Below are 23,511 nucleotides of genomic sequence, written 5' to 3' on the forward strand. Positions count from 1 at the left end.
TATTGCCAAGACTTGAACTATTCTGGATTGAAATCACCATGATAATTTATTAAGTTTAAAACGTCGTTACTAAATCCATGTCAAATTTGTGTCCACATATAAAATTAATGGCGGTATTTTCGACATATCCGCATTAAAAATATAATAATAATATCTATCGTCTCGTTTTCGTTTTTTCTTTTTCTTTTCTTTCTTTCAAATTTTTTGAGGTCGTAAGGGCAGCTTTGCTTTGGTTGAATTCTTTCTTCTTCATTTTCTTGTCTTCTTCTTGATAACAAGGATAATTAAAATATTTACTACATTGCGTGATTGAATTTGTTCACGTCAATTTGGTTGTTTTAAATCTCGCCGCACATCTCTCAGGCATGGATATAAAAATGATTAAAGGGCCATGCAAGCTTGCGTGGTTGTGCCATTAAATCTTTCACGACAAGGGCAGCAATTATACATATTTTGATGCTTACGAAAAAAGAAATTAAGCCGCGTGTCTGTCGAACATTATATTTCAGAATACGCTGCTCCGGTAATTCCTGAGAGGATTTTTGATTTATTTCCGTGTTTTTCACTTGTCTTTCATGTCACATTCTGCGTCGCGTAAACATCATTCAGCAAAACATATGGCACTTAGCCTTCAAAGGATAGCTATCCTTACAACAGACTAGAATATCCTTTCAAGCCGAACAGTTCATTTTCTGCAGGACTTCGGACTCATTTGGTGAGTACACTTTCGGCACGTTTGTTATTTTTGTTTTGCAGCAAAAAAGGACTTCATATTTGAATTAGTTCAGCAAATATGGCAATCTTCGGGTTGATTGTCTCACATCAAAAGACAAAACAAAATAAATATTTTCTTATGTATTTCTCTTCAAAATGTGTTACCGTCTATTGCTTCAACAAAAGGAACGCCTCAAAAAGACGAGAGCTATGATTTGAATCATTACGGTTTAATGTTTTAAGGAATGACGAATAAATTCGATCCTTTAACACAGTAAACTTTCGATCAGCTTTAAAGTACGAACTGATCGAATACTGAAAATACGAGAGAAACTCGACAGCATAAATGACACTCGTTGACCAAGCTACAATAGCTAGACCCGGAAGCGGACAAGACACTTCAGTCTAAATCTATTGTTAACCAAAAAACCCGATCTTAGCAGACATTGACACTCTAGAATATATTTACGTTCAACACAGTTTTCTCGCCGAAAATCTCTGTTGTATTATATGGTTATTTTTTTTTACGCTCCCGGTTCAGTTTAAATTATTTATTGCATGGTTTTCCTTTTAACGCTTTGATAGGTATCCCATTCGGTGACGTCACGTCAGAGGTAAATACAGATGTTATCACACTCACAGATGCCAACATTTATCATTTTTATTCTTCAGCCCGAGGGAATGAGTGGTGAAAAGATCACTTTTGACAAGAGTTGACAAATTCATAAACGTGGAAGTACAAGTGCGTCATTATGTGTACTTTTGAGAATATTTTAAACTGAGCTAACTGCAAAACAATACATATCCACGTTACACCGAAAATATCACTATAAATTAAAGCAATTTTTTTTATATATATTTAATTAAGTAACGCCCTCTTCGAATCAAAGAAATTATGATACAATCTTGAGGTTAAAACATATATTTGTTATAAATTAATCATATTTTTCATCTCCGACCAGTCAGTCGTTTGATACGAGCTTTGGTGGATTGCGCTTGATTATTTCAGTATTGTCATGCATGGTGATTACAGTATTACTAGCAATAAGGTGTTTTATAGCATATGGCATGCAGTTGCCATGGGAAATTTTCTTGGAGCCAGACCTGGTCTATCTGGGAAGCTCTGATCCCAAGATTTTACCTGGCGCATATTTTTTAAGAATAAAAAGTAGCGAGATTAAATCATGACGTTTCAGCGACGACATGTCACCATTATCAAATGTAAATTATTATAAGGTCAGTAACGTTACTGAACTTATAATCATTTACATTTGATAATGGTGAAATGTCGTCGCCGAAACGTCATGTTTTAATCTCGCTACTTTTTGTTCTGAAATGTTTTTCCAAATCCTTCGTTATCAGTATATTTTTGTTTTGTACGTTATGCGATCATATGTAACAAGGCAGCCTGTCAGGATCTCAGAAATCTCCTTTTTTCAGTATCGAGATGCCAGTGACGTGAAAATATTCCCCAGTAAATCGGACTGGCCGATTGTTGGATAAAACTGAAAATACGGCTAGTATAGGTAGTTTGCACTTCCGCCATGTTGGTAGACAAAACAAAAGAAAATTTGTTCACAAAGTTTGCATAAATATGGCAAAGAAATCCCTGTCCACCAACTTGGCCGCGATGCATCACATTCAAACCATCAATTGGCTTGTTTCTCAGTTCTAGGTTAAAATGTAATCAGTCCGAGTTTTCTCAGTTGTAATTGAGGAGCTTTGAGGCTTACAGAGCCACCAGAAAGACGAACGATACTTTCTGCTAAGCTTAGGCAAAGAGGCTTTCTCGTTAGCTCTTTTTCTCTCGAGATTAAGCCTAACCCTAACCGTAACCCTAAACCTAACCCCAATGTCCAAATTGATGTAGTCTCGGTCGCTTGTGCCACCTCTGAGGGAGGCCATTACAACTAGATTAAAATTGAACACAACGCAAATTAGCTAAAAGGTACCAAACATCGTCTTATATACATAATTAGGATTTTGAAGCTAAAAAATGAGTTTTGAGTTTTAAGTTTTGACTGTTGTTCCTTGTGCGCTTTTAAATTTCTACCGAAGCCGTTTTGGCAAGAAATACTTTTGGTGTTTCCCTTCAACAAAATTTACAATATTTCATAAATTCTCATGCATTAATGTTAGCTCTGCAGTGTACGTTGTAGTGATCAAGAGAACCCATGAATTTCCCACTGAGCGCTAGCCCATGTAAGGAAAAGGGACGAGGCAAAAACTTTGACCTCGTCATGAATCATTCATTATTATACATTACCTTTACTGTAATTAAGGATGGCATAGGACATAAGCATAAAATAAACAAGCGAGGATACTGACTTCGTAAGCATAAAGATATACGCATGAGCAGAAAAGTATTTCTTGGCGGAAGTCTCGATACAGGCCAAGATGTAACCATGACTGGTGGAGGAACAGTTGACTGCCTTGTGCTTGTGCTTATGTCGTCCCTATTCTCATGTTAAGTGAAAACTCTGAAACAGGCATTAGAATAATTACAAGAAGTACAAACGTGTTCGTTCTCCTTGTGCTTATGCTTATTCATATGTCGCAGGTGTTCTCACTTGCCGTTTAAGCGGCGTTTGTGCTTATGCTTACTTTCTAGAGAAGTCCAGGCTTACAGAGTTTCATCCTGCCTGTTAAATTACCGCTAAAGAGATCATGAATCCAAAAGCTATGCCATGGCCGACGTTGAACTATAATAACAGGAGCTACTTGTAGATGAATTTTGTTTCACCTCAGTAACGTTTGATGAAAAATGTTTCTCTGATTCTATCAGCTATATTAACTGATTACAATTTTCTTCTTTATGAAAGGCAACAACCGTCTGGATAAAAGTCATGTCTGACCTTGCTGCAATCAAAAACAATGTACAGATACGCGCCTTTAGGAGCGTCTCATTCAACCGCCATCCACCAATTGGATCTCATCGCTCAAGAAGAACTCTCAGTCTTCCAACTCGGGAAAAGCCAGCAATTCCGCCGGTAATAACGGAAAACCCTGAATTCTCGCAGCTGGTGTCTGGCGAACCACACACTGAGGAAGAGATGCCAAAAGAAGAACAGCCGAAACAGCAGCAGATACTCCTGGATTGTTATGAAATCGGTACGGTAGATCTTTTAACCTGGACGTTTTATAGAGTTCCCTATAGGGTGGGGGCGTAGGTGATTGACTTCCAGGAACAGTCTGTATGAGATATGTATTGGCACCATAGCAAGTTTGGGTCCCTTGTAGCAGGCTTTTATTAAGGCTGGTTTTCACTGACTAGGATATGAGCGTAAGAGTAAAGATAAGCAAGTGAGAACACTAGCTACATAAGCATAAAGACAGACCCACGCGCAGAAAACCATTTCTTGACGGAATTCTCGATACCAGCCCTCCTTGGACGAAACGGTTGACTGCCTTTTGCTTGCTTCGACATATGCATACGCAATGTAAATATCGCAGGTGTTTTTGGACGACTATCTTATTTTTTCCAACAGGTTGGGTTAGTCCAGTGGTAGGATTACTCATCAGTCTGCTTTTGTACGCTTGGGCGTGTTTCCTTGCATTGTCTTCAAACAACAAAGAACCAGGAAGTGATTAGAAGTTTTATATGTAAATAGGGACACGGCTTGCTAGGACGTTTACATTTCTGACACTCTACTTACTGATACATTTTAATTCATCATCTGAGGGTATATGAATGATATGGACACCGAGATTCAAGTCAGCTCCAGGAGACAGCAAGTAATTTCCAGCATGTTCCTGATGTCTGTTGGCCCTTGTCGTCATGCCAGACGGTCATAGCAGTTTGCTAGCTCCTCTCGTGGCTAATCCTACCAAAAATCAGGATTTGAGCGGCAGGACCGGCTGCAGTAACGGCACGTAAAGGTGCCACAATTTGAGACGGCGGCCGTTTGACGCACTCTCTGTTTTCTTCGATCGCACTTCTCTTTCCACTCTGCCCTCAGCATCTCTTCCTGCAGGGCGGCTCCTGTGGGCACCGCAAGTTTTCCATGCCGCTCGATCTGACACCATTCGTTACCAGGATTTTGGGTCTATCTGTTCATGTCTAGTACTGGATGTTTATTTCGATCAAAGGATTTCATCACAAACATGTGTCATTGACCAAATACCAAGGAGCCTTGAAACGACTTACTTTTCTAATTGCACGGCTTAATTCTTATGTACCGATAGCGCCGAGATATGTACCAATACCTTTTACTCCCCTCCCCGTGCATAGGGAGCATTTTGATACTGTATGACGCCAGGGTGGAGATAAATTTGTGCAAATTCATGTCCACCGGGCAACTTGTTAAAACTGACTGCGGGGGCCTCAATGCATGTTACGTATAGGCTGTGTAGCAAGCGTTTCCTTGTTTATATTATTATTATTATTATTATTATTATTATTATTATTATTATTATTATTATTATTATTATTACCATTATTTATTTATTTATTTGTTTGGCTGTTTAACCGTGCGTAAATCGGGACGGGGGCGAAAAAAAAAAAAAAAAAGAAAAGAAAAGAAAGGAGTAGGGTCTGATGGAGGGGTGGGGTAATAAGAGGGGACTAGAGAGAGGAAACGCTTGCCGCTTGCCCCTCTACCCCTTCCTCCGTTTCTTTGTTTTTTTTTTTTTTTTTTTTCGTTCTCGTCATAATTTCCGCTCGTTGAAACAGAGAAAAACGCAGAAAACTCCACAGAAACTCTTGCCACGCAGACTATGTTGATCTATGTTATATATTGTGTAGTTTTCTTGATCGAAATCATTATAGAATTGGAGCTGAAGATCACTTAAGATAACTTTAAAGAGCAAAACCCGATATGATGCCTTTCTATACGACTTGCTGCATGAAACCGAAAAAAAAACCCCAACAGTTATCGCAGTTTGTAATAAATTCCTGGCTTTGAGTAAATGCGTTGTCCGGTTGCCGTTTTCATAAATACCAACCCGGCTTTGTCTTCCCAGGTTCCTTCCCTCGTCCCCACGAATGGAAAGCGCTCTAGGTTCATGTGACAAACAACCAATGCATACTGCTAGGATGTGATGTCAATGGGTGGCAATGTGCTTGGATTTGAATGTCGATGGGTGGCAATGTGCTGGGATTTGAATGTCGATGGGTGGCAATGTGCCTGACTTTTGAATGTCGATGAGTGGCAATGTGCTGGGATTTGAATGTCGATGAGCGGTATAAGTGAAAGAAATGTGATGGAAATACATCTATCACTTGTCCACCAGGCTAGGACATAACATCACATTTCTTTCACAATGTTAATCCAATTTATAAACTTGTCTCGATTTACAAAGATAATACCTAACACCAGAACCAAAGGTCAAGCTATTATAACCCACGAGGGAAGCGCGTCAGGTCTGGCAAATGACGAAATGGCTACGATATTTGATAGCTCTGCTGTTATTACAAAAATATTATCTTCCATTAGGCAGGTGATTAGTTCCAAAGCAACGTCAAACTATTGGATGCTTGTGTAGCGTAGCACTGCTCATAGACAGAGAAAACATAACTTTTCGCCGTTGGTAGCAGAGGTTTGCCAGACGAAGCGTCGTGGCCGATTTTCAACACAGGGCAAGTCGCAATGGAAGGAGAAGAACAGGCAAGTGTGCTAGTTGTTTATTTTTAGTGAAACGCGGTGACTTACGGTGTTAGAGCTGATCAGTACCATCAATTATAACTTCCTAACGTACAGTGTCGCCTTAAGGCACGGGAAGAGAGGGGAAAGAGAAGGAGGATCGAGCAACTCAAGGCTTCAGCTAAGTAAAGTTCTGCCTCGCGAAAGATTATTTGTTCACGTTAATCTTAAGCCAATTACAGAACAAAACCATTTGGCACTAAAGTATTGAAGAGTGAGACAGAGGATGCAGAAGACCAAGACAGTGGCACGTCCACAATAATAATGTTAAAAATAAGGGAGTTCTGACTTCTCTGGCGTCCTTTCGCTGAACAGCTTTGACGATAGAAATCGACTAACGATCATCAGTGCCATGAAGCACTGTACTGTTACGTGTTCCACTCTTTCAGACTGGGAATAGTATAGTAAAAGTGTTATAGTTGTTATAGGAGCGAAGGACGGCGGATAGCCACGAACACTTTGAGCTTTGCTAGAGAACTAAATGGAATCATTTCAAGTTCACCTTTCGTCATCTCCCTTTAGTAGAACACCTAGCTGGCAGCCAGCGTTACCTAAAAAGCTGAGCTCTTTCATTTGAATACTATACTCACTGTCAGTCAAATTTCATGCATAAAATGAAAAGTTTGCTTTGATTAGAATGGCAAAAATGCACCTATGAACAACATCTTATTAAATCGACAACTTTGATCAACACAAAATAGAACTACCAATTTTAAACCCATCTCAGTATACAACTATGATGATATTGAGTTGAATGCATCTGAAATGTTAAAATTTATATATAAAAAAAATAAGAATCAGCTGGTCAAAAGCCGCTTTGCCAGGCGCCTGCATTTTAGGCCGGCAAACACGTAAGGCAAATAGGCAAAGCGAGAACGTACTGTTGAATAATCAATCCCCGGCGTCACTGAGATTTAGTGGTGAGCTTTTCGGCTGATTCTCCTTCCAAAGTTTTACTTAAGTTAGGAGTGTATGGTTTCTATAAATCAAGTAGCATTTGATTTCTTTATTGAAAGGAAAAAAATATATTTTGTTATTAATTATAACAGGCAACTTAATGAGCACTATAAAACAGATGACTAAGTAGCGAGGTCACCGCCAGGGCAGATGATCTGATTGATTCATCCATGAACGACGACCTTCTAGTTTCTTCTTCTAAATACCATAAACATAGAATAAAAATGCTGATTTCAAAAGTTAATAAAATAAAATAAAATAAATAAAAAGAAGAAGAAAAAATCCCATTTTTCTTATTCCAAATATAGACGGTTCTTTTCTTCTAAAAACAAATTAAAACAAGCCATTTCTTTTTCTTTGAGAGACGGCTTCGATAGCTGGCTGTCAGTTTCAACAGTAACACTTTATACAACCTATTTAAACATAGCTAAAGAAGATAGCAATACTGGACTCCGAAAATCAGTGGCCAAACTCATTAGTCGATCCATATGCATTTTAGTTTAGCCGACGAATAATCTCTTTAAGTATAAGTATTATATTTTCTTTGGGATTTGTTTGAATTGATGTAGGTCTCGTGTGTTGTTTACTTGATAATCATTTTTTTTTTTTTTGGAAATACAATGCACACCGGAAATATTCAATGCTTAGCGAGTGCCATACTTCAAAGGCTGTGCTCACCAAAAAATGTATGTTATATCCGATGCGTGCTGAATACTGTAACTTCTATTTCTGACACAAAACAAAACTTACCTCTGTTAAAACCATCAATTTCAAGTTGACACTTACTGAAAAAGAAAGAAAGAAAGAAAGAAAAAAAGAAAGAAAGAAAGAAAGAAAGAGAAAGAAAAACGCCAACAAAAACAAAAATACCCCTTTTGTTAAAATTTATAGGGTATGCCTTGTTGTAAGTTTTTTAAATACTGCTTGAAAACAAAACAATAGATCCCATTCAAAAATAATGGAAAAAAAAACCAGTCTTCGTAAATTCGGTTGCTTTCATAAAAAGTGTACTGAAATCAAGTCATGTTCAGAGTGATATATGCTAGTTTTTCTCCTTCCGGACAAGAGATAATGTCCTGGTATATTTTTCTTACGTGCTGTTACCCTTCTCTGTGCTCCCGAATTAGTCGTCAGCAAGTTGACCAAACTCTAAGACCAAAATCGCTTAAAGCGGCTTTCGGGAGCTTACAAAAGGGAAAATTAAAACCACAGCAAAAACAACAGGCAAGGTTTCTCAAGACAAACCGTTTGGCAATTGCAGCTTTTCATAGAAAATCTGTTGACTATTTTGATGGAAAAGATCGATATACAATCTCTCATACAAGGCTCTTTTCATCTGTGGGCCAATATTAACTCAGAAATTCCTGTGGTTTGACCCTTAGAATGTTTGGCTTACCACGAAAACATTTTACAAACAACTTCGGATGTTGTGAGCAGAATCTAGTCCATAAGGGCAGAAACAAAGCGCAGTTTTCTAAACAGAGCCATCTGTTTACCAGTTCGAATGCTGACTACCACTGACTCAAAATTATTGAGAAGAATCTACGATGCTCACCCTTTAAAAGAAAGTTTTAAAATACACCATCTCTGGAAAACTGATTACCTTTAAGTATTTAAGTGCATGAAATTTAATTTGAAATTAATTTAATCAAATTTCATCGCCATTGCGGTATATACGTATCGAGTTTATACATGTGGTTTCTAATGTAATTACCCTATTTTAATTACAATTCATCTTGCCTATATAGTGGCAAGAGTGGCAAGTGGTTTTGTATTTTATGTTTTCAAAATGAAAAATAAAAGTGTTTCTTTTTTGCCAATACAATCAAGAACTTTCAATTCATACATCTACATTTTCGCAATTGGCAGAACTCTTAATAATTCGTGGCTCTACAGACGCAACGGCATAACTAAAGTTAATTTCGAAATAATCCTTGAGTTTGCATTTAAATGCCAGGGTGGTCTGTGCGTGCGTCGGTCTATTCAAATGATAATGAAAAAATAATCATTTCTCAAAATAAAGTTAGATTATCGTGTTTTTACTATCTTTAGCCTTCAAGCTGCTAAATAAAGATAATCCCATTACAGCTATTTCTGTTGTATCAGTACCGCGATAAGTATTGCATTGCTTACCGTACAATGTTTTTTTTTTTTCTTACTGTTTTGTTTTTTCGAAACAGTGTGGAATGAAATAAAAATTGAACGAACGCACTAAAATACGTGCAAACAAACAACGGAAGGAAAAAGAATAGATGAATATATAGTTGTTTGATTGGACGGACGGACAAATGGATGGATGGATGGATGGATGGATGGATGGATGGATGGATGGATGGATGGATGGATGGGTGGGTGGGTGGGTGGATGGATTGTAGGAAGGAAGGAAAGGAAAAAAGACTTATGACTATCGATGAAAAAGATGGATGTTTGGACGTACGGACGAACGGATGGACGCATGGATGGGGTGTAGATAAGTATAGCTGGAATAGATCGAATGTACTATGAATGGATGGATAGAATATTTTACTACTCCAAACTCGCCCAAATTGCCCTGGTAGGTCCTGGAATCCATTCACAAAACGGCCGGAGAGACAACTTCACTCGTGGGCCTCCATGTCTGCTACCGCAGCATGTCTGGCGGCTCAGTCAGCATGAAACCACCTCTCACCTCTGTTTTCTTTCAGAGGCTTGCCTCTACCCACATTCCAGCTTAATGATGCAAAAATGGGGGCCCCTGCAGAGGAAAATGGCTCGAAAAAACACTCACTTACAAAGCGATGATTTTACCAGATTCGTGCTCGTGCACTCGCTCGAACAAACAACAACAACCGTCACTTGCGTCACTTGACAATTTAGCCTAAGCCCACAGCTTCTTAAGATCGTAGATATTTTTATTTTATCTCCATTTACGGACAAATTAAGTGGTTCAGACGATTAATTGCCAAAAAGTCATTGAAAAAGAAATAGCACAAACCTAGGATTCAAAGGGTTAATTATCTCTAAAAATAAAATGTTCCGCTACCCCCAATTTTCTTTCTGGATTCCAATAGCCCTTGCTAAGATCTGCTTTTCCCTCATAGTCATAAACTGTGCAAAAAAACTTTGTATTAGGAGGTACCTTCCTTAAAGACACGGTCCACCTGTTTGTTGCTGGTCTCTGACAAAGATGCGTCAAAGTTCCGCCAATTTTACAGCTGCAGAAATGAACGGTTTATTGACAGTGCTTGTTATGTCCCAAGAACAGTAATAAGCGTTTGCAATTTTGGTTTCCTAAAAAAATAAACTTCTACATCTTAATTACATGTATTAATCTCGGTCCACCCTTACAATTAAGCGACCGATTAAGCCAACGGAAAATAATTCTAATTTCATAAACGACCTGCACTGTACTACGAGCTTTGTTTGATTTACATCGCTGTGGGACTTCATAATCGACTCAAGATTTAAAAAAAGAAGTAAGTAAGAACTACCTTCAGCATTGTAGTAAACTGCTCCAGATCAGAGGAATTTAGTGCCAGTTAGCTAGTTTCAGCTCTTTAAATGGTTACACTTTTCCGATGTTTTCAGTTTTTCTTTGGACACGATAAGACGCGATTTACTGGTTTAGACTACGAGCAGGTCTTATCTCGAGCATGTTAGAAGGTAGCCCTGAAGGCTGGTATGGGAAATGACGTATTATGGTATGGAAAAAATCAGGAGAGCAGGGTGATGCTGCGCCGAACTGAGCACCCTCCCCACCCTGGGCTGATCTATTGAATTAAGGCAGTTTGCACAGATAAAACAAAAGTATTTAATGGAAGTTAACCATTATAATTGGAAACAGCTTATCGGTCTGTTGTGTCTGGTGATTGAGCAGCGCTTCAAAAATTTCAAGGTTCATCGGCAAAACACGTTCAATATCAGTCAACCATGAAATTTCTTAAATTTTGCTGCAACGTTTGATTTTTCTGTATCGTTGCTTATCGCGGGACTTGTGAGGTTGGACAGAATCTCTTCATCGGAAAAATCAAACGACATTGCAGGTTTCATTCCTGTCCCGCCGACGAAGACAGTTTGTATACACAGCAAGTGCGTTTTTAGGCCAACAGAGTCTGGCCAACATAAAGAATTATTTGTTATCGGCAAACTTAGAAACATCTGAGTGCACAAGAAGATTTCAAGACATCCAGCGCGGTGAAACTAAAAAAGGTTAGTTACTGACGACAAAACCCATGTAATATTACTGATCATTTTGAATTCAAAGACTATGTGGCAGTCATAATTTGGCGATTTGTCGAATTCACGTTCATAATTCTAAGTCTTAAAGGAGTGGCATCGAACAGAAAGTATCTATTATAAGAAATTTTAACGTTCATGTTTTGCCCCTGAGCCTATAAAGTGTTTTCTGCAAGGGCGCCCAATGAAGACAATTCAATACTGATACTCGTTTTTTGTTTTCCTAGATCGTTTTAAAGCCTTAATACAAAGGCTGTTTGGAAAGATCTAGGCAGTAAGATCCCTTCGGTTCGTTTAGGACGTGGAAAATTTTCGTAAGCGGAATATTATCTCCCGATTTGCCTAGCTGCTGTTCACGGAAAAGTCTTTTGAATCTTACCCAGACTTATTTTGCACTTTCAAAGCCATTTTTGTCCCTCCGAAGACAAAAGGTATTATGCTTGATACCCATGTTTAATATGAATATTTGACATGACGTTTCACCAACAAAAATCTTTTTTTTTTTTTGTATCACAGTTAAATTCGAAAATCTAAAGCGATTTAGCTCTTCCGAGCAAATATTCATCGTGAAATTTTTAGTTCTGTGGATAAGCTGCGCCCATTGGAAAGAAACTACAGACACCATTAAGCAGTAGGCGTTTGTTAGGCTCCGTTATTTGCTTTCTGTAATTTGCAAGATAAGGCGATTGGGATTTTATTATTACGATGGATTCAAAGACAGACGGCCATGAACATTGAAAATTATGTTGCAAATTTCTGAAATTTTTACAATGCTACTGCTGCTCCGTGTTTATTTTCACCGTAAATTAGATAATTAATTTTAATTATAAAGTTTACTTTTTAGCAACTTTGTCGATGATTCAGTTCTGTCAAATGCAAACTGGGTTATGATGCCAGAACAGGTTGATCATATCAATAGATTTACACGAAAAATCTACTGAGTTAGACCCCTGAAGGATGCCATCCAGCTGGACTAAATTTAAGCTACTTTACGTATCCGAAGATAAGTTCACGGGCTACCATATATTTTGCCTGTCTGTAAAATATGCTAATATAAACCATCTTGTTTGATTTGCATGAAAACAGCCACCTTATTGAGCGAAATTGAAATTCACCAACGCGTTTGTTCACCAAAATTAAACACCCTAAAAGCTTAAAGGAAAACAGGTCAGTTCGCTAGACAATGCGATCAAACACTCGTTCAATTTTCGTGTGGTATAAAAATTTGAATAAATTTATATTCCTCAATATAAGCGTACCTCTGTTAGGCGATCCCAATGAAATGTTCTATTTCCCATCACTCGACCGATCCAACGTTTTTTGACAAATCAAAAGAAAAAAAAGTTTCTCATTTCATTGCGTGCCTACTCAAGTAGTTTAAACAGGAGGGAGGGGGCGTCCACAACGCAAATAAGACGAAATTAAAATTTCACAGATAGACAGGTCTCACTGTCCTTAAAATTTTTAAGTGCAATAAGCAGCCCTAAAGAACACGAGACACGTCACGTGATAATGTTTCTCAAACTGCCGGCGATTCAGTTTCAGAGAAAACGTCCAAAAAAACACACTTTTCTGATGCACACTGGATAGCCCCAGCTGTTCACGTTTGGAATAACCGTCCATTGGTCTCTAAAAGTTAAATTGCGAGGGCAGAGATAATTTTTCACTCCGAAATTCAACATTTGAATTTTTATAACTCTAATTTAAAAACTTGTTAAACACAATCCCAAGCAACCAGAGTTTAATGAGTTCATTTTACTCAACAAGCCATTTCCGAGTTGCTGTAAACCTCATTATGAAAGCGAGGCTAAGTGCAAAAGCTTTTCATATGAAATTAGTTTTGTTTCCATATGAATGAAAACTAACTAATTTTCATAACAATAACTTAGCCTCGCGTTCATAATGAGATTCACAGCGATTCGGAAATGGCCTAATCTCAAGTCATGAACCTTTAACTCTTAATACCAAAAAACAAATTCTCTTATCTTGTCCCCATGCTTTTCTTATAAAAGTACTGGAGAGAGGTTATTAAAAAATCAAGAAAATTCACCTTGGGTGATCATATCCTTAATTTTCATGACCTCAGGGGTTGAATAAGCATTGATATTGCAAGAAGAAATTTGGTGCTGATCACTGTCAGGGCTTAAAGGGTTAAAGTGAGCGAAGAAGCAAAGCTTAATTAACTGCACTCCCAGTCAACTAAAAGTTACTCTGCGGTGGTAAGAATCGAGAATACCGGCGACGGTGACAAAACGTAAGTGGCGGTCTCCCTTCAGTGTAGTGACAGTGCCCCTTAGGGTGTGGCATAGGGGGGCCAGAAGAGGGGTGCTATTAGAGGGAGGATACTAGGTCAGACGTTACGATGGAAAGTAATGTATGATGGAACCATTTTGTAGAGACCCGGTCCGATTTCCAAGGTTGGCCATAGGACTTACAGTGGTGCAAAGTGCATTTTGGAGAACATCCTAGCTTGAAGTCGATCGAAACTAATCGGGACAGGGTCAAAATACATGGATTTAAGGAAGACTGGCACAAAGCAGGGGAGGGATAAAACATGCTGGAATCACATTAAAGCAGGAATGAAAAATAATTGGGAGCTTTCTCATGCAAGTTCAATCTCCTGCCTAGAGTCGTTAGGGTCTTTGGCCAGCGGTTGGTCGCCAGGAGAGGCTCCGGACGGTAAAACAATGTTAGACGTTACGGGGCAGCCAATCAAAAAGATTTAAGTATTTTCTAACTCTCTAGCGTCTCTCCAGCGAGCAACCGCTGGCCAATGAGCCTGAGGACACGGTGACAGGCACACAGTAATTACAAGGCTCATTAAACCCAAGATGGACAATTAGATAGCGATCAAGGTACTAGATAGGTTATACTCGATTATCAGCTAAATTAACATTTCATTCGTTTTTTTCCTCATAGACCGTTTTCTCCGAGCTTCCTGACGCCATGTCTGAATCAAACTTGTTAACGCCGTCCCATGAGCACTCACGCAACTTTCGTTCCCATTCCCTCAAGAACCAGAGTCAGCCTTTTCTTTTGCCGCCGCGCCCAAAGCGACGCACGTTGAGTCTACCTTGCAAACCAGTTATTCCGCCCTTCATTATCGTACAAGGTTGCCGTGACAACCAGGAGACTGAAAGCGAGGAAGAAGAACTGGACTGTGATCCTAATAAGGAAAGTATGGGTGAGAAAGATTTTTACTTTGTTTGTTTGCTTGTTTTTTTTTTTTTATTTGGTACACTTGGTACGTAGCTAACCAAGTTTCAACAAAACTAGGAGCCCAAAATATGGACTGAGGGCATCTGCCAGTGGCTCCTTTAAATGCTGACGTCCGATCTTACCCTACAGAAGGATTGTAAACCGCCATAAGACTATTACTTAAAACTGAAAAAAGTTGAAATGACCACCAGACATGGACTTAAGTTGTTTTTGTTTGTTTGTTTAAGGTTTTTACAACAGTGCATGCGGCTGGCCAATAGACCATGTTCGTATACTAAATATTGAACTGGATGTAGATTGAAATGGAGGCTCTGGCAGGGGGTGGGGGTGGAAGGGATGTGGCATGGTAAAGCTAAACAAGAAAGCATAATAAGATGTTTGCATGTAGAAATATTCCCCGGGTTAAGCCTCGTGTACAACCTAGCTCCAGTTAATTACCTAGAATACGTTATTGGGTAAGGATGTCCAACGTACGACCCGAGGGTTTCCTGAAGGTCGCTGTAGTTATGGTTTTCCTTCCTCTTGTCTTTATTAAATGCTAAGCAGCGCTAATCTGACAATGAACTGACCTGGGGTGGCGTTAAGTAGTGAATATACAGTTAAAAGAATAAATTTAACACAAATTAGTGAGTGTACAAAGCTAAAAAAAAGATTACGACACATGGCCGCTACAAAGGAATTTACCTTAAACCTCGAATTGTCATTTGTTGAATCCCACTAGTAAGTTCCTCAAGTCATTTTAAATCCATTATTTTTTATGTCTGTTTTTCAGCCTGGTACACACCAGTTGTGGGATTATCCTGTAGTCTTCTGATGTATTTCTGGTCATGCGCACTGGCCTACTATTCAGCAAGATGATCAACTGACACGTGTACGTGAACCTCAGTAAGGGTCAGTTATTAAAAGACAGTCTAGACGGTGTTTAACGAAACCACGTTCTCAGCCATTTCCAAATTTGCAAACAGTCATATCTAATAAAACATTGTCTACTACCGACGGTAACAAGAAGGCTTGCTTCCCAGACTAGAAAAATATTTATCTACTTTTAAATAGTTTTAAAAAACCACTTATAAACAGATTTGGAGGCCCACTGATTGTCTTAAGCCACGGCCTAAGTAAGTCTGTTTGAATAACTGGCCCCAAATTGTTTACTTCTTAGATAATATATATATTTAGCCAAGCCTAAAAGCGGAGCTCCAATTTTTTTCATAACATTTATAGAAATCTGCTTATCGTATGAACGAAGTAACCTTACCACTTCCTCATCCTTTCTGCAGTTATATATACTTTTAGTGCATATGCAGCAAACTGCCCATAAACAATGACAATGTAATACAGAGGGCACAATTATTTAATGCTGATTTGTCGCAATCTCGTCCCCAGAGCCCCCGCGCGTGGGAACCAAGGGGCGCTTTCCATTCGACCAAAAATTCCGGAAATTCCGGGTTTGGGAGCGAATGGAAGAGACATTTTCCGGAATTTCATTCCGAAATTTTGGGTGTACCTCGCGAGGTTGGCCTAAAATTCCGGAAAATCGGAATAACCGGAAAATTCCGTTCCATTCGACCATTCCTGCTCGCGCCCAGTTTCTCAGAGCAAATCGAACTCAACATGGCTGCCAATTCTTCTGCTCAATATCAGAGTTCCGCTTGGCAGCTCGCCCAGATCCATTCCCAAGTGGTATCCTTCCTGTGGGCATGACGGCGCGAGTGAACAGCTCGCAAGTTTCTCTTGTCATTCTGAAGTGACCCTTAAACTCGCCAGGAAAATAGAGAGGTATCGTGCCCTCAAAGTAGTCGCGGACTCGGTTTAAATTCCTACGCATGTAGGAGCTACCCACACTGAACAGCGTTATGTCGTCGTCCTCGTCCAATACTTCGCTTATTTCAACTTCATAGTCGTCGAGCAACTCTAAAGCAAGTAAAATAGACGAAGAGTCCGTCATTTTTTGATTCCCTGTTTAATTGGGTTTTTGTCCGCGAAAATTGGTACGTGATGGACTGGGACGGCTCGGTTCAAACCAACCGGAAAATACTGTTCCATTCGTCACATGGAATACTCGAAATTTCATTCCGGAATTTTTGGTCGAATGGAAAGCGCCCAAGATTGCCAGTACCCAGATTCTTCGTACACACGCGCGAACTTCAATTTCATAAACAAATATGGCGGACGATTTGGAGAATTTAGTTGTCTTGCTTTGTTCTAAAGATTTGGATAAAAATAGCTGTGTTTAGACGTCTTCTTGCATTAGGATGGTGCATCTAATCAGCGTGGTGGATCAAGGATCTTTTTAAGCGCTAGGAAACTTAGGAGAAGTTTTCAAATTTGGAGGCGATCGAAGTTTTCCTAGTCGCCTCATCTTATTTTTCCTGCGTGACTGTGTGAAAAATGTTCCGTTCTACAGCAGATCAGTTGGGTTGAAGGAAAATTTTTAGTGTGATAAATGTCAAAAGTAGAAGGGGTTTTCCTGTGTCGGCGAAAGGCAAAAGGTCCGACGGCTCTGTCAATCTAGGAGGTAAGGACTAACTTCAAATATTTGTCAGTTTATGTATGGATGCACACGCACCTTTGTACTAGGGGAGCAATTTTCTAAAAGAAACCTTTGATGTTTAATCAAGATAATGTTAAAATTGCAAGTTAATACGGACAATAGTAGGCCAGTGTCGTTATATGAATTCATGTGGTCGGCTATATTACATAATATGCACAATACTAAGAGATCGTTTCAAAATGCGGACCAATTAAAAAACGAGTCATTAATCATGGGGATTTTAAAAATATTTTAAATTTCATCGTTTTCTAGTCAAATTGAGTGATTTTTGTTGTTGATGTTTAGGTTCTATTTGAGGGAGATGCACATTGGAGAATGTTTGAATACAGGAATAATATTTCAAGTCAAATGACACAAATCTTAAAAGCTTTGTGTCATTTTTCTATTTTCTTTAAAATACTGCACTTGTAGCTGATTAATTCAATAAATTAGATTAAAAAGCTCATTTTAAAAATTTCTGTTTTTCCTAGGTTGATAGCCATTCTTGTACACACAGAGTTGTTTATTTTGGTTTTTGTAGAATCTCAAAACTAGGTGCTCAGTTCCATCAGCCTTTGATATTGATTTACTAGAGAGTCAAGATGTCTTTTTGCGAGGGAATAATCCAGACAATAGGAGGATTTGTTTAAGCAAAAAAAAAAAAAAAAAATTAGGGGTTAGGTGCACTTTAACTTAATCTACGTGTACATGCGGCAGTATAATTTTCCCAATTTAAGAGTACAGACAATAAAAATGACATCAGATGTAACGCGCACACTTTCTCAACGAAAAAATAGCCAATTCCGCTCGTACTTTTTCCATGTTATTGTAAAAAATAAATCGACGGCACTTTTCTATGGCCTATACTCTTTTATTAAAAACTGCATCATTGTATAATGCAATTCGAGGGATTTGATTGGCTTAGCGGCCATGGTATATGAGCAATTATACCATGGCCGAGAAATGGCGACCATTAAATTGCCTTCTGGTCGTTCTTGCACAGCGAAATCAGTAAGATCTAGCAATATTCTCGGTTGTTTTTAATAAAACAATTATTCCATTTGCGCTTGTTGGATATGAGATGATTATAGCCAACTCGGCGCTACGCGCCTCGTTGGCTATCTATCATCTCATATCCAACGCGCGCTCGTGGAATAATTGTTAAATAGACCATAAAATGTCCAAAACTTAGCAGTGAGACCACTCGCCTGGGGCTCGTGGTTCCACTTGAGTTTTAAACATTTTGTGACGTCATTTTATGGTCTATAAGAGTAAAGACCATAGAAAACTGCCGTCGATTTGTTAATTAGAGAGTGCATATTTTGTTGACCTCGATCCTAGGTTCTCCCTCCTTTACCAAGTTGGTGATGATATCATCTGCTCCTACAAATTCTGCAGGAGGTGCCAGATTCAATTGTCCCAAGATCCTTTCATTCATGGCAATCAAGTTGGTTGTCCCATACAATCTCGACTTCAATCTGTGTAAGGAGTACGTTCTTTCTATGTAATTGTTGAACGCAATAAATTTTGTAAGTCTAATAATTTATTCAACAGGAAAAAAATGTTTTTGCAGTCCCTAGCCATTTGTTACCTGGTTTTTAAAGTAAGCAAATTGTTTGACATGAAATCAAATAACACTTCCAAGGGTAATTAAATCCTCAACTGTCCCTGTCAAAATCTTTACCAAAAAAACCGATCAGGCAGTTATGGGGTCAGTTATCCCCAGCAGTTTTTTTAACAGGTTGCTACATGAGAGTTCACTCATGGAGTAAAGTAAAGAAATAACACAACAATTAAGGGATAATGAAATTTTGTGCTGTGCAGTACTGATTATACAACTGGGAAATCAGATAATAATTATCTCTGGAGTGTAAATTTCTGTGTGGGAAGGAAACCATGGTAAAATAATGGAGACAGGCCAAACACGACTCCTATTGGTCGAGATAAGAAGTACATGACCTTCAAAGCTTTGCTCTTACGAGTACGTCTTTCAAAGATCTCCCTTTTCTGTACGAAAGTAGGGGAGGATCTTTGTATATCTGTCTTAGCAGAGGCTGGTTTTCTATCAAATGCCATTTATTCATTAAAATGGTTTTTAGGTTAGGCACGGATGGGCGATATTCCGTAACAAACGGCAAAATGTTTTTGCGCGTTTTTTGTTTGTTTTGTAGTGCCGACATTCTTTCGCTGAAATTGACTTCTGATATAGTTTTATCTACAAGGTTATCGGGATAACCTCTGTTGCGTAGTCTCTGTTTGAATAGAGTGATGTTTTCTTCAAATTTTGTTTTTGAAGAGTTTGTTCTGAGAAGTCTTAAGGCTTCGCCTTTGATAAAGCCTTTCCTGACGCCTGGAGGGTGGCAGGAAGAAAAATGCGTGTACTGGAACGTTTCTGTCGGTTTGAAGTGCGTACGCACGTCAAGTTTTGATTCTTTTTTGAATCTTTCGCCCTTGTATACACATGTGTCAAGGAAAGTGATTTCAATATCTGAAATTTCAGCCGTGAATTTTATGGTCGCGTGATAGTTGTTGGCTAGCTCTATAAAAGTTTGGATTTCATTTTTGCTTACGTTCCATAGAGAGAAGACATCATCGATGTATCTCTTCCATGTAAGCGGTTTTATAGCGCTATGGCTAATTATTTCTGTTTCGATCTCTGCCATGAAAATATTTGCAAAGGATACTGCCATCTTTGTACCCATTGCGGTCCCGTGTCTTTGGAGGTAGTTTTTTCCATTAAAATGGAAAGAGTTTTCCTTTAGGATAAGTCTAAGCATATCCCCGAGGTAGTTAGTTGGAATGGGAGGTTTATTTTTGTGGAATGTTTCGTATGCTTTGCATACAATTCTAATTCCTTCCTCCTGTGGGATATTAGTGTATAAGCTAGCTACGTCCATTGAGACAAGGATCGTGTCCTTAGCGACCTTTGTTTTCTCTATAAAGTTCAAGAAGTCGGTTGTATCTTTGAGATATGACTTCTGTATTTTAGCGATAGGCTGAAGGAGGTAATCAACAAATGATGGGATCAGATAATAATTATCTCTGGAGTGTAAATTTCTGTGTGGGAAGGAAACCACTTAAATTTCCCATTGCCTTAGTGAGTACATTTGGTCCATCAGTGATCAAAATCCTGGGGTAATGGGTTTGAATCCTGCCAAAGTCAAAGAGTTTTACTTTACCTTGCATGGACCACATTTCCTTACTGAGGTAATACCGAGAAGAAAATTAAAGGGCTTTCTTCACCACAAAAATTTCCCCTGCAGATTTCATTCTCTGGTTTCTCAATTTAAGTACAGGCCTTGCTTCAACCTATTAAACTTTTGTCCTTACAAGCAAAATCCCAATTGAAGAAGTCATTAGACTGCTAAACATTACACCGCTGCAGCCTCAAACATCACTCCAGCTTCTGGATAGCACCTCATCTGAGAAGTCCCATTCATTTTTACTCAGCAAGATTAACCTACCATTTATCATTTAATAAGCATTCTGTAAAAATATTTCTTACTCTACTTTTCATGATCTGGTTTTTCCGAGAAAAAAAAATGGAAGGTACAAGAGTGCTTAAAGAGAGTTGAGTGTGCATATAATAGTCCTCTTCTGAATTCACAAAATGATGTACAGCTAATATTTTGCTTGAAATATTGCAAATTAAAAGCATTTTATCACTTCATTCTTCAAAACAATCAGTGGTTTAAACTGTTCTTATATAAATAAAGAAGATTTTACATAAACCCAGTGGACAGAATGAAAAAAGAAAATAATATTAGTGTTTTTCCTTATGTTACTGAAAAAGATGTATACCAGACTATGTGATAAGGTTTAGAAAACTGTACCACTGGTCACTGACGTCACAAAACCCATGAAAAATAAACAGTTATTGTACGGTAATCAGAAGTTAGTAAAAGAAAACAATTAACTTGGGGTATAACATTTGTATAATAAAAATATGATAACTGAATCACTGAACAGTGAAATACCAATTGTTTTTAACCTGCAAAGGAAACAGAATTTTGTTCAAAAAATAGGAGGTAAAAATCTGACTGAAGCAAATCCAAGAGAATTAACAACTATTTGTTCAAAGAATCAGGAGTGTCGAAAAAATTGAGGGTTCAAATAACTGAGATTGCACTGTAAAAATAATACCTGTACATATTAATTTTCATAATTCATTACTCACTACCAAATTTGAAAGTTTTCTTTTAATTAAAAGAGATGGCTGATAAGAAGTTTGACCTTTTATCTCTTAGATCACAGTTAGCAACAGAAGCCACAGTCTGGTTGCATTAAACATGGCCTGAATATCAGCCATCTCCTCTCCACATTATTGGTGAGTGATGGGAAATGTATACAGGGAATGCCCCTTGTTCAGCATATTTTTGTTACGCCTCTTTATCAGTTGAATAGTTATAAGAATGATTGAGTGACAGTGCTCTGTTGCTTATAAACACAGCTAGGCCAAGGCATCCAGTGGCCAATCCCTGTTGTACACACCATGCTAGAGCGATAGCCCTACATGGCCAACTAATTAAAATCTTTACTGCTGAAGAAAAATGTTACATGCCCAGTAAGTGCTTATTGTATTTGGTTCCTGCCATCATAAACATTCATAAAAAGGTAAGAAATTAAATACACAACTGGATCTATCCCTTGACAGGAAAAGTGCACAGAAACGTTCACACAAGAATGCATAATTTACAAGTTTATGAACTGCCTCAACAAAAACTTCCATTAACAAAGTGATTCTTGAGCTATACAGTGTTTCCATCACATCTGTCATGATCTGTGATGGTAAGTAAAAAGCTTACATCAATTTATTTTTTGTTATGATTATTCATAAAATTCTCCCTTTCATATTTTGGAAGCCCCCCCCCCCCCCCCCCACCCAATGATGTTCTAAAATAAATATTTTTTCCTGCCCCCACCCCCCCCCCCCTACGTCATGAGCTATCCTGCAAACCATGGTAAAATACCATGCCCAGTCCCCCCCCCCCCACCCCCTCTATCACCCTTTTTAACTTAAAACCTCCTCTAAAATGGAAAATACAAGCATTTCTGGAGTCTTAACATTTAGTGACATTTGCATTATAATTACCGGTAACTAATAAATTTCACTTTAAAAAATCCTTTACTAAAAATTAAAATGATATAAAGGCTGACATTCAATGCATAGAGAATGCAGTGGTTTTATGTCACAAACCACATTTATATAAATAGCTGTTGATTGCTTTGCCAAGGAATCATTCTAATATTCCATGCACAATAGTTACATTGTTCTAGCCCTCTACCTTCTTTTAAAAAAAAAAAAAATGTTCAGTCATCATACAAATTAATTGTAACTGTATAATCTCTTTAACATACCAATAGATTGTCTTTAAAAATCAATTTTTCTGGAGAAGAAATACAATTGCAGCCATTTTTAAATGTGATCTATATCACAAATAATGTTGTTAAGATAATGTTGTTTGATGAAGTCAGGTTCAAAGATACCGAAATGTCCAGAATTTGGAGACTCTGATTACCTCATCAGGATACATCGAGCACATGAAGACAGTGGCCAGGGGGAATCTGAAAGAACTAATTCTGCAGTTGGAGATGCTAGCCATTATCAATAGCAGTTCTATAAAATGGAAATATAATTTTTCATGACAAATCAGACGGAGAAATTAAGAAGATATCTGTGACTAGCTGAGTATGGAAATCCCGAAGATAAAGAATAGGGAGAAATGCATGGAGGGTTGGTCATGACAGCATTGCGCATTGAAGATGCACCTGTTCTGTCAGATTACATTTAAGGGGATTTGTAACAGAGAGGGAGGAGGCATTTTTTTTTTCAACTCTACCCAGCTAATCATAATTTCATGAAGGGATAAGAAAGTTCAGCGAAAAAAAATGTCCCAAGCTATAATTATTTTTCTTGAATTTGTGACCATAAAATAAATGATCACCATGATGTCTGAGAGTTATACATGGAATTTGTCAAAGATAGTCCTACAAGGTTAAGAAAGAGCAGCAGTGCGCTTCATGCAAAAATTGGTTGGCTGGCTCCATGATGGGCAGAAAATCATTCCACACCCTTTCCCGGATGAAGAAAAAATAAGGTACAAATTAAAGTGTCTTTGAATCTCTGGCTACTTCTTTAGACGAAACAGCATAACCAGTTGATTACTTTATGCCTAGAGCGCAAATAAAAAAAAAACATTCAATGAAGGAAAGCTGAACAAAGTGAAGGAAATT

The 23,511-nt window shown here is 38.3% G+C and overlaps 2 protein-coding genes and 1 long non-coding RNA gene across 6 annotated transcripts; 2 read left to right on the forward strand and 1 right to left on the reverse strand.

Moving 5' to 3' along the window:
• The first annotated feature begins 440 nt into the window (after positions 1-440).
• On the forward strand, positions 441-15,627 carry LOC146448554 (uncharacterized). Of its 4 annotated transcripts, XM_085102463.1 has the most exons (6): positions 441-715; positions 1,300-1,328; positions 3,537-3,825; positions 4,203-6,320; positions 14,448-14,712; positions 15,520-15,627. In XM_085102463.1, the coding sequence occupies exons 4-6, from the start codon at positions 6,303-6,305 to the stop codon at positions 15,603-15,605; spliced, it is 369 nt and encodes a 122-aa protein (XP_084958589.1). In that variant the 5' UTR covers positions 441-715; positions 1,300-1,328; positions 3,537-3,825; positions 4,203-6,302; the 3' UTR covers positions 15,606-15,627. The 4 variants fall into 4 exon arrangements, with proteins under 4 accessions (XP_084958589.1, XP_084958588.1, XP_084958590.1 ...); XM_085102462.1 differs by lacking the exon at positions 1,300-1,328; XM_085102464.1 differs by lacking the exons at positions 441-715; positions 1,300-1,328 and adding an exon at positions 1,437-1,456.
• Positions 15,628-16,156: 529 nt separating this feature from the next.
• Positions 16,157-22,056, forward strand: LOC146448555 (uncharacterized). The gene is made up of 3 exons (XR_014861046.1): positions 16,157-17,262; positions 18,619-18,759; positions 21,532-22,056. It is a non-coding gene; the product is annotated as an uncharacterized LOC146448555 (long non-coding RNA).
• LOC146448556 (uncharacterized) lies at positions 19,180-20,174 on the reverse strand. The gene has a single exon (XM_085102514.1). The coding sequence runs from the start codon at positions 20,172-20,174 to the stop codon at positions 19,239-19,241; it is 936 nt and encodes a 311-aa protein (XP_084958640.1). The 3' UTR covers positions 19,180-19,238.
• Positions 22,057-23,511: the final 1,455 nt, after the last annotated feature.

This window comes from Pavona decussata, unplaced genomic scaffold, assembly GCF_977016875.1.
Source record: "Pavona decussata unplaced genomic scaffold, jaPavDecu1.1 SCAFFOLD_912, whole genome shotgun sequence".
NCBI classification, from domain to species: Eukaryota; Metazoa; Cnidaria; class Anthozoa; order Scleractinia; family Agariciidae; genus Pavona; species Pavona decussata.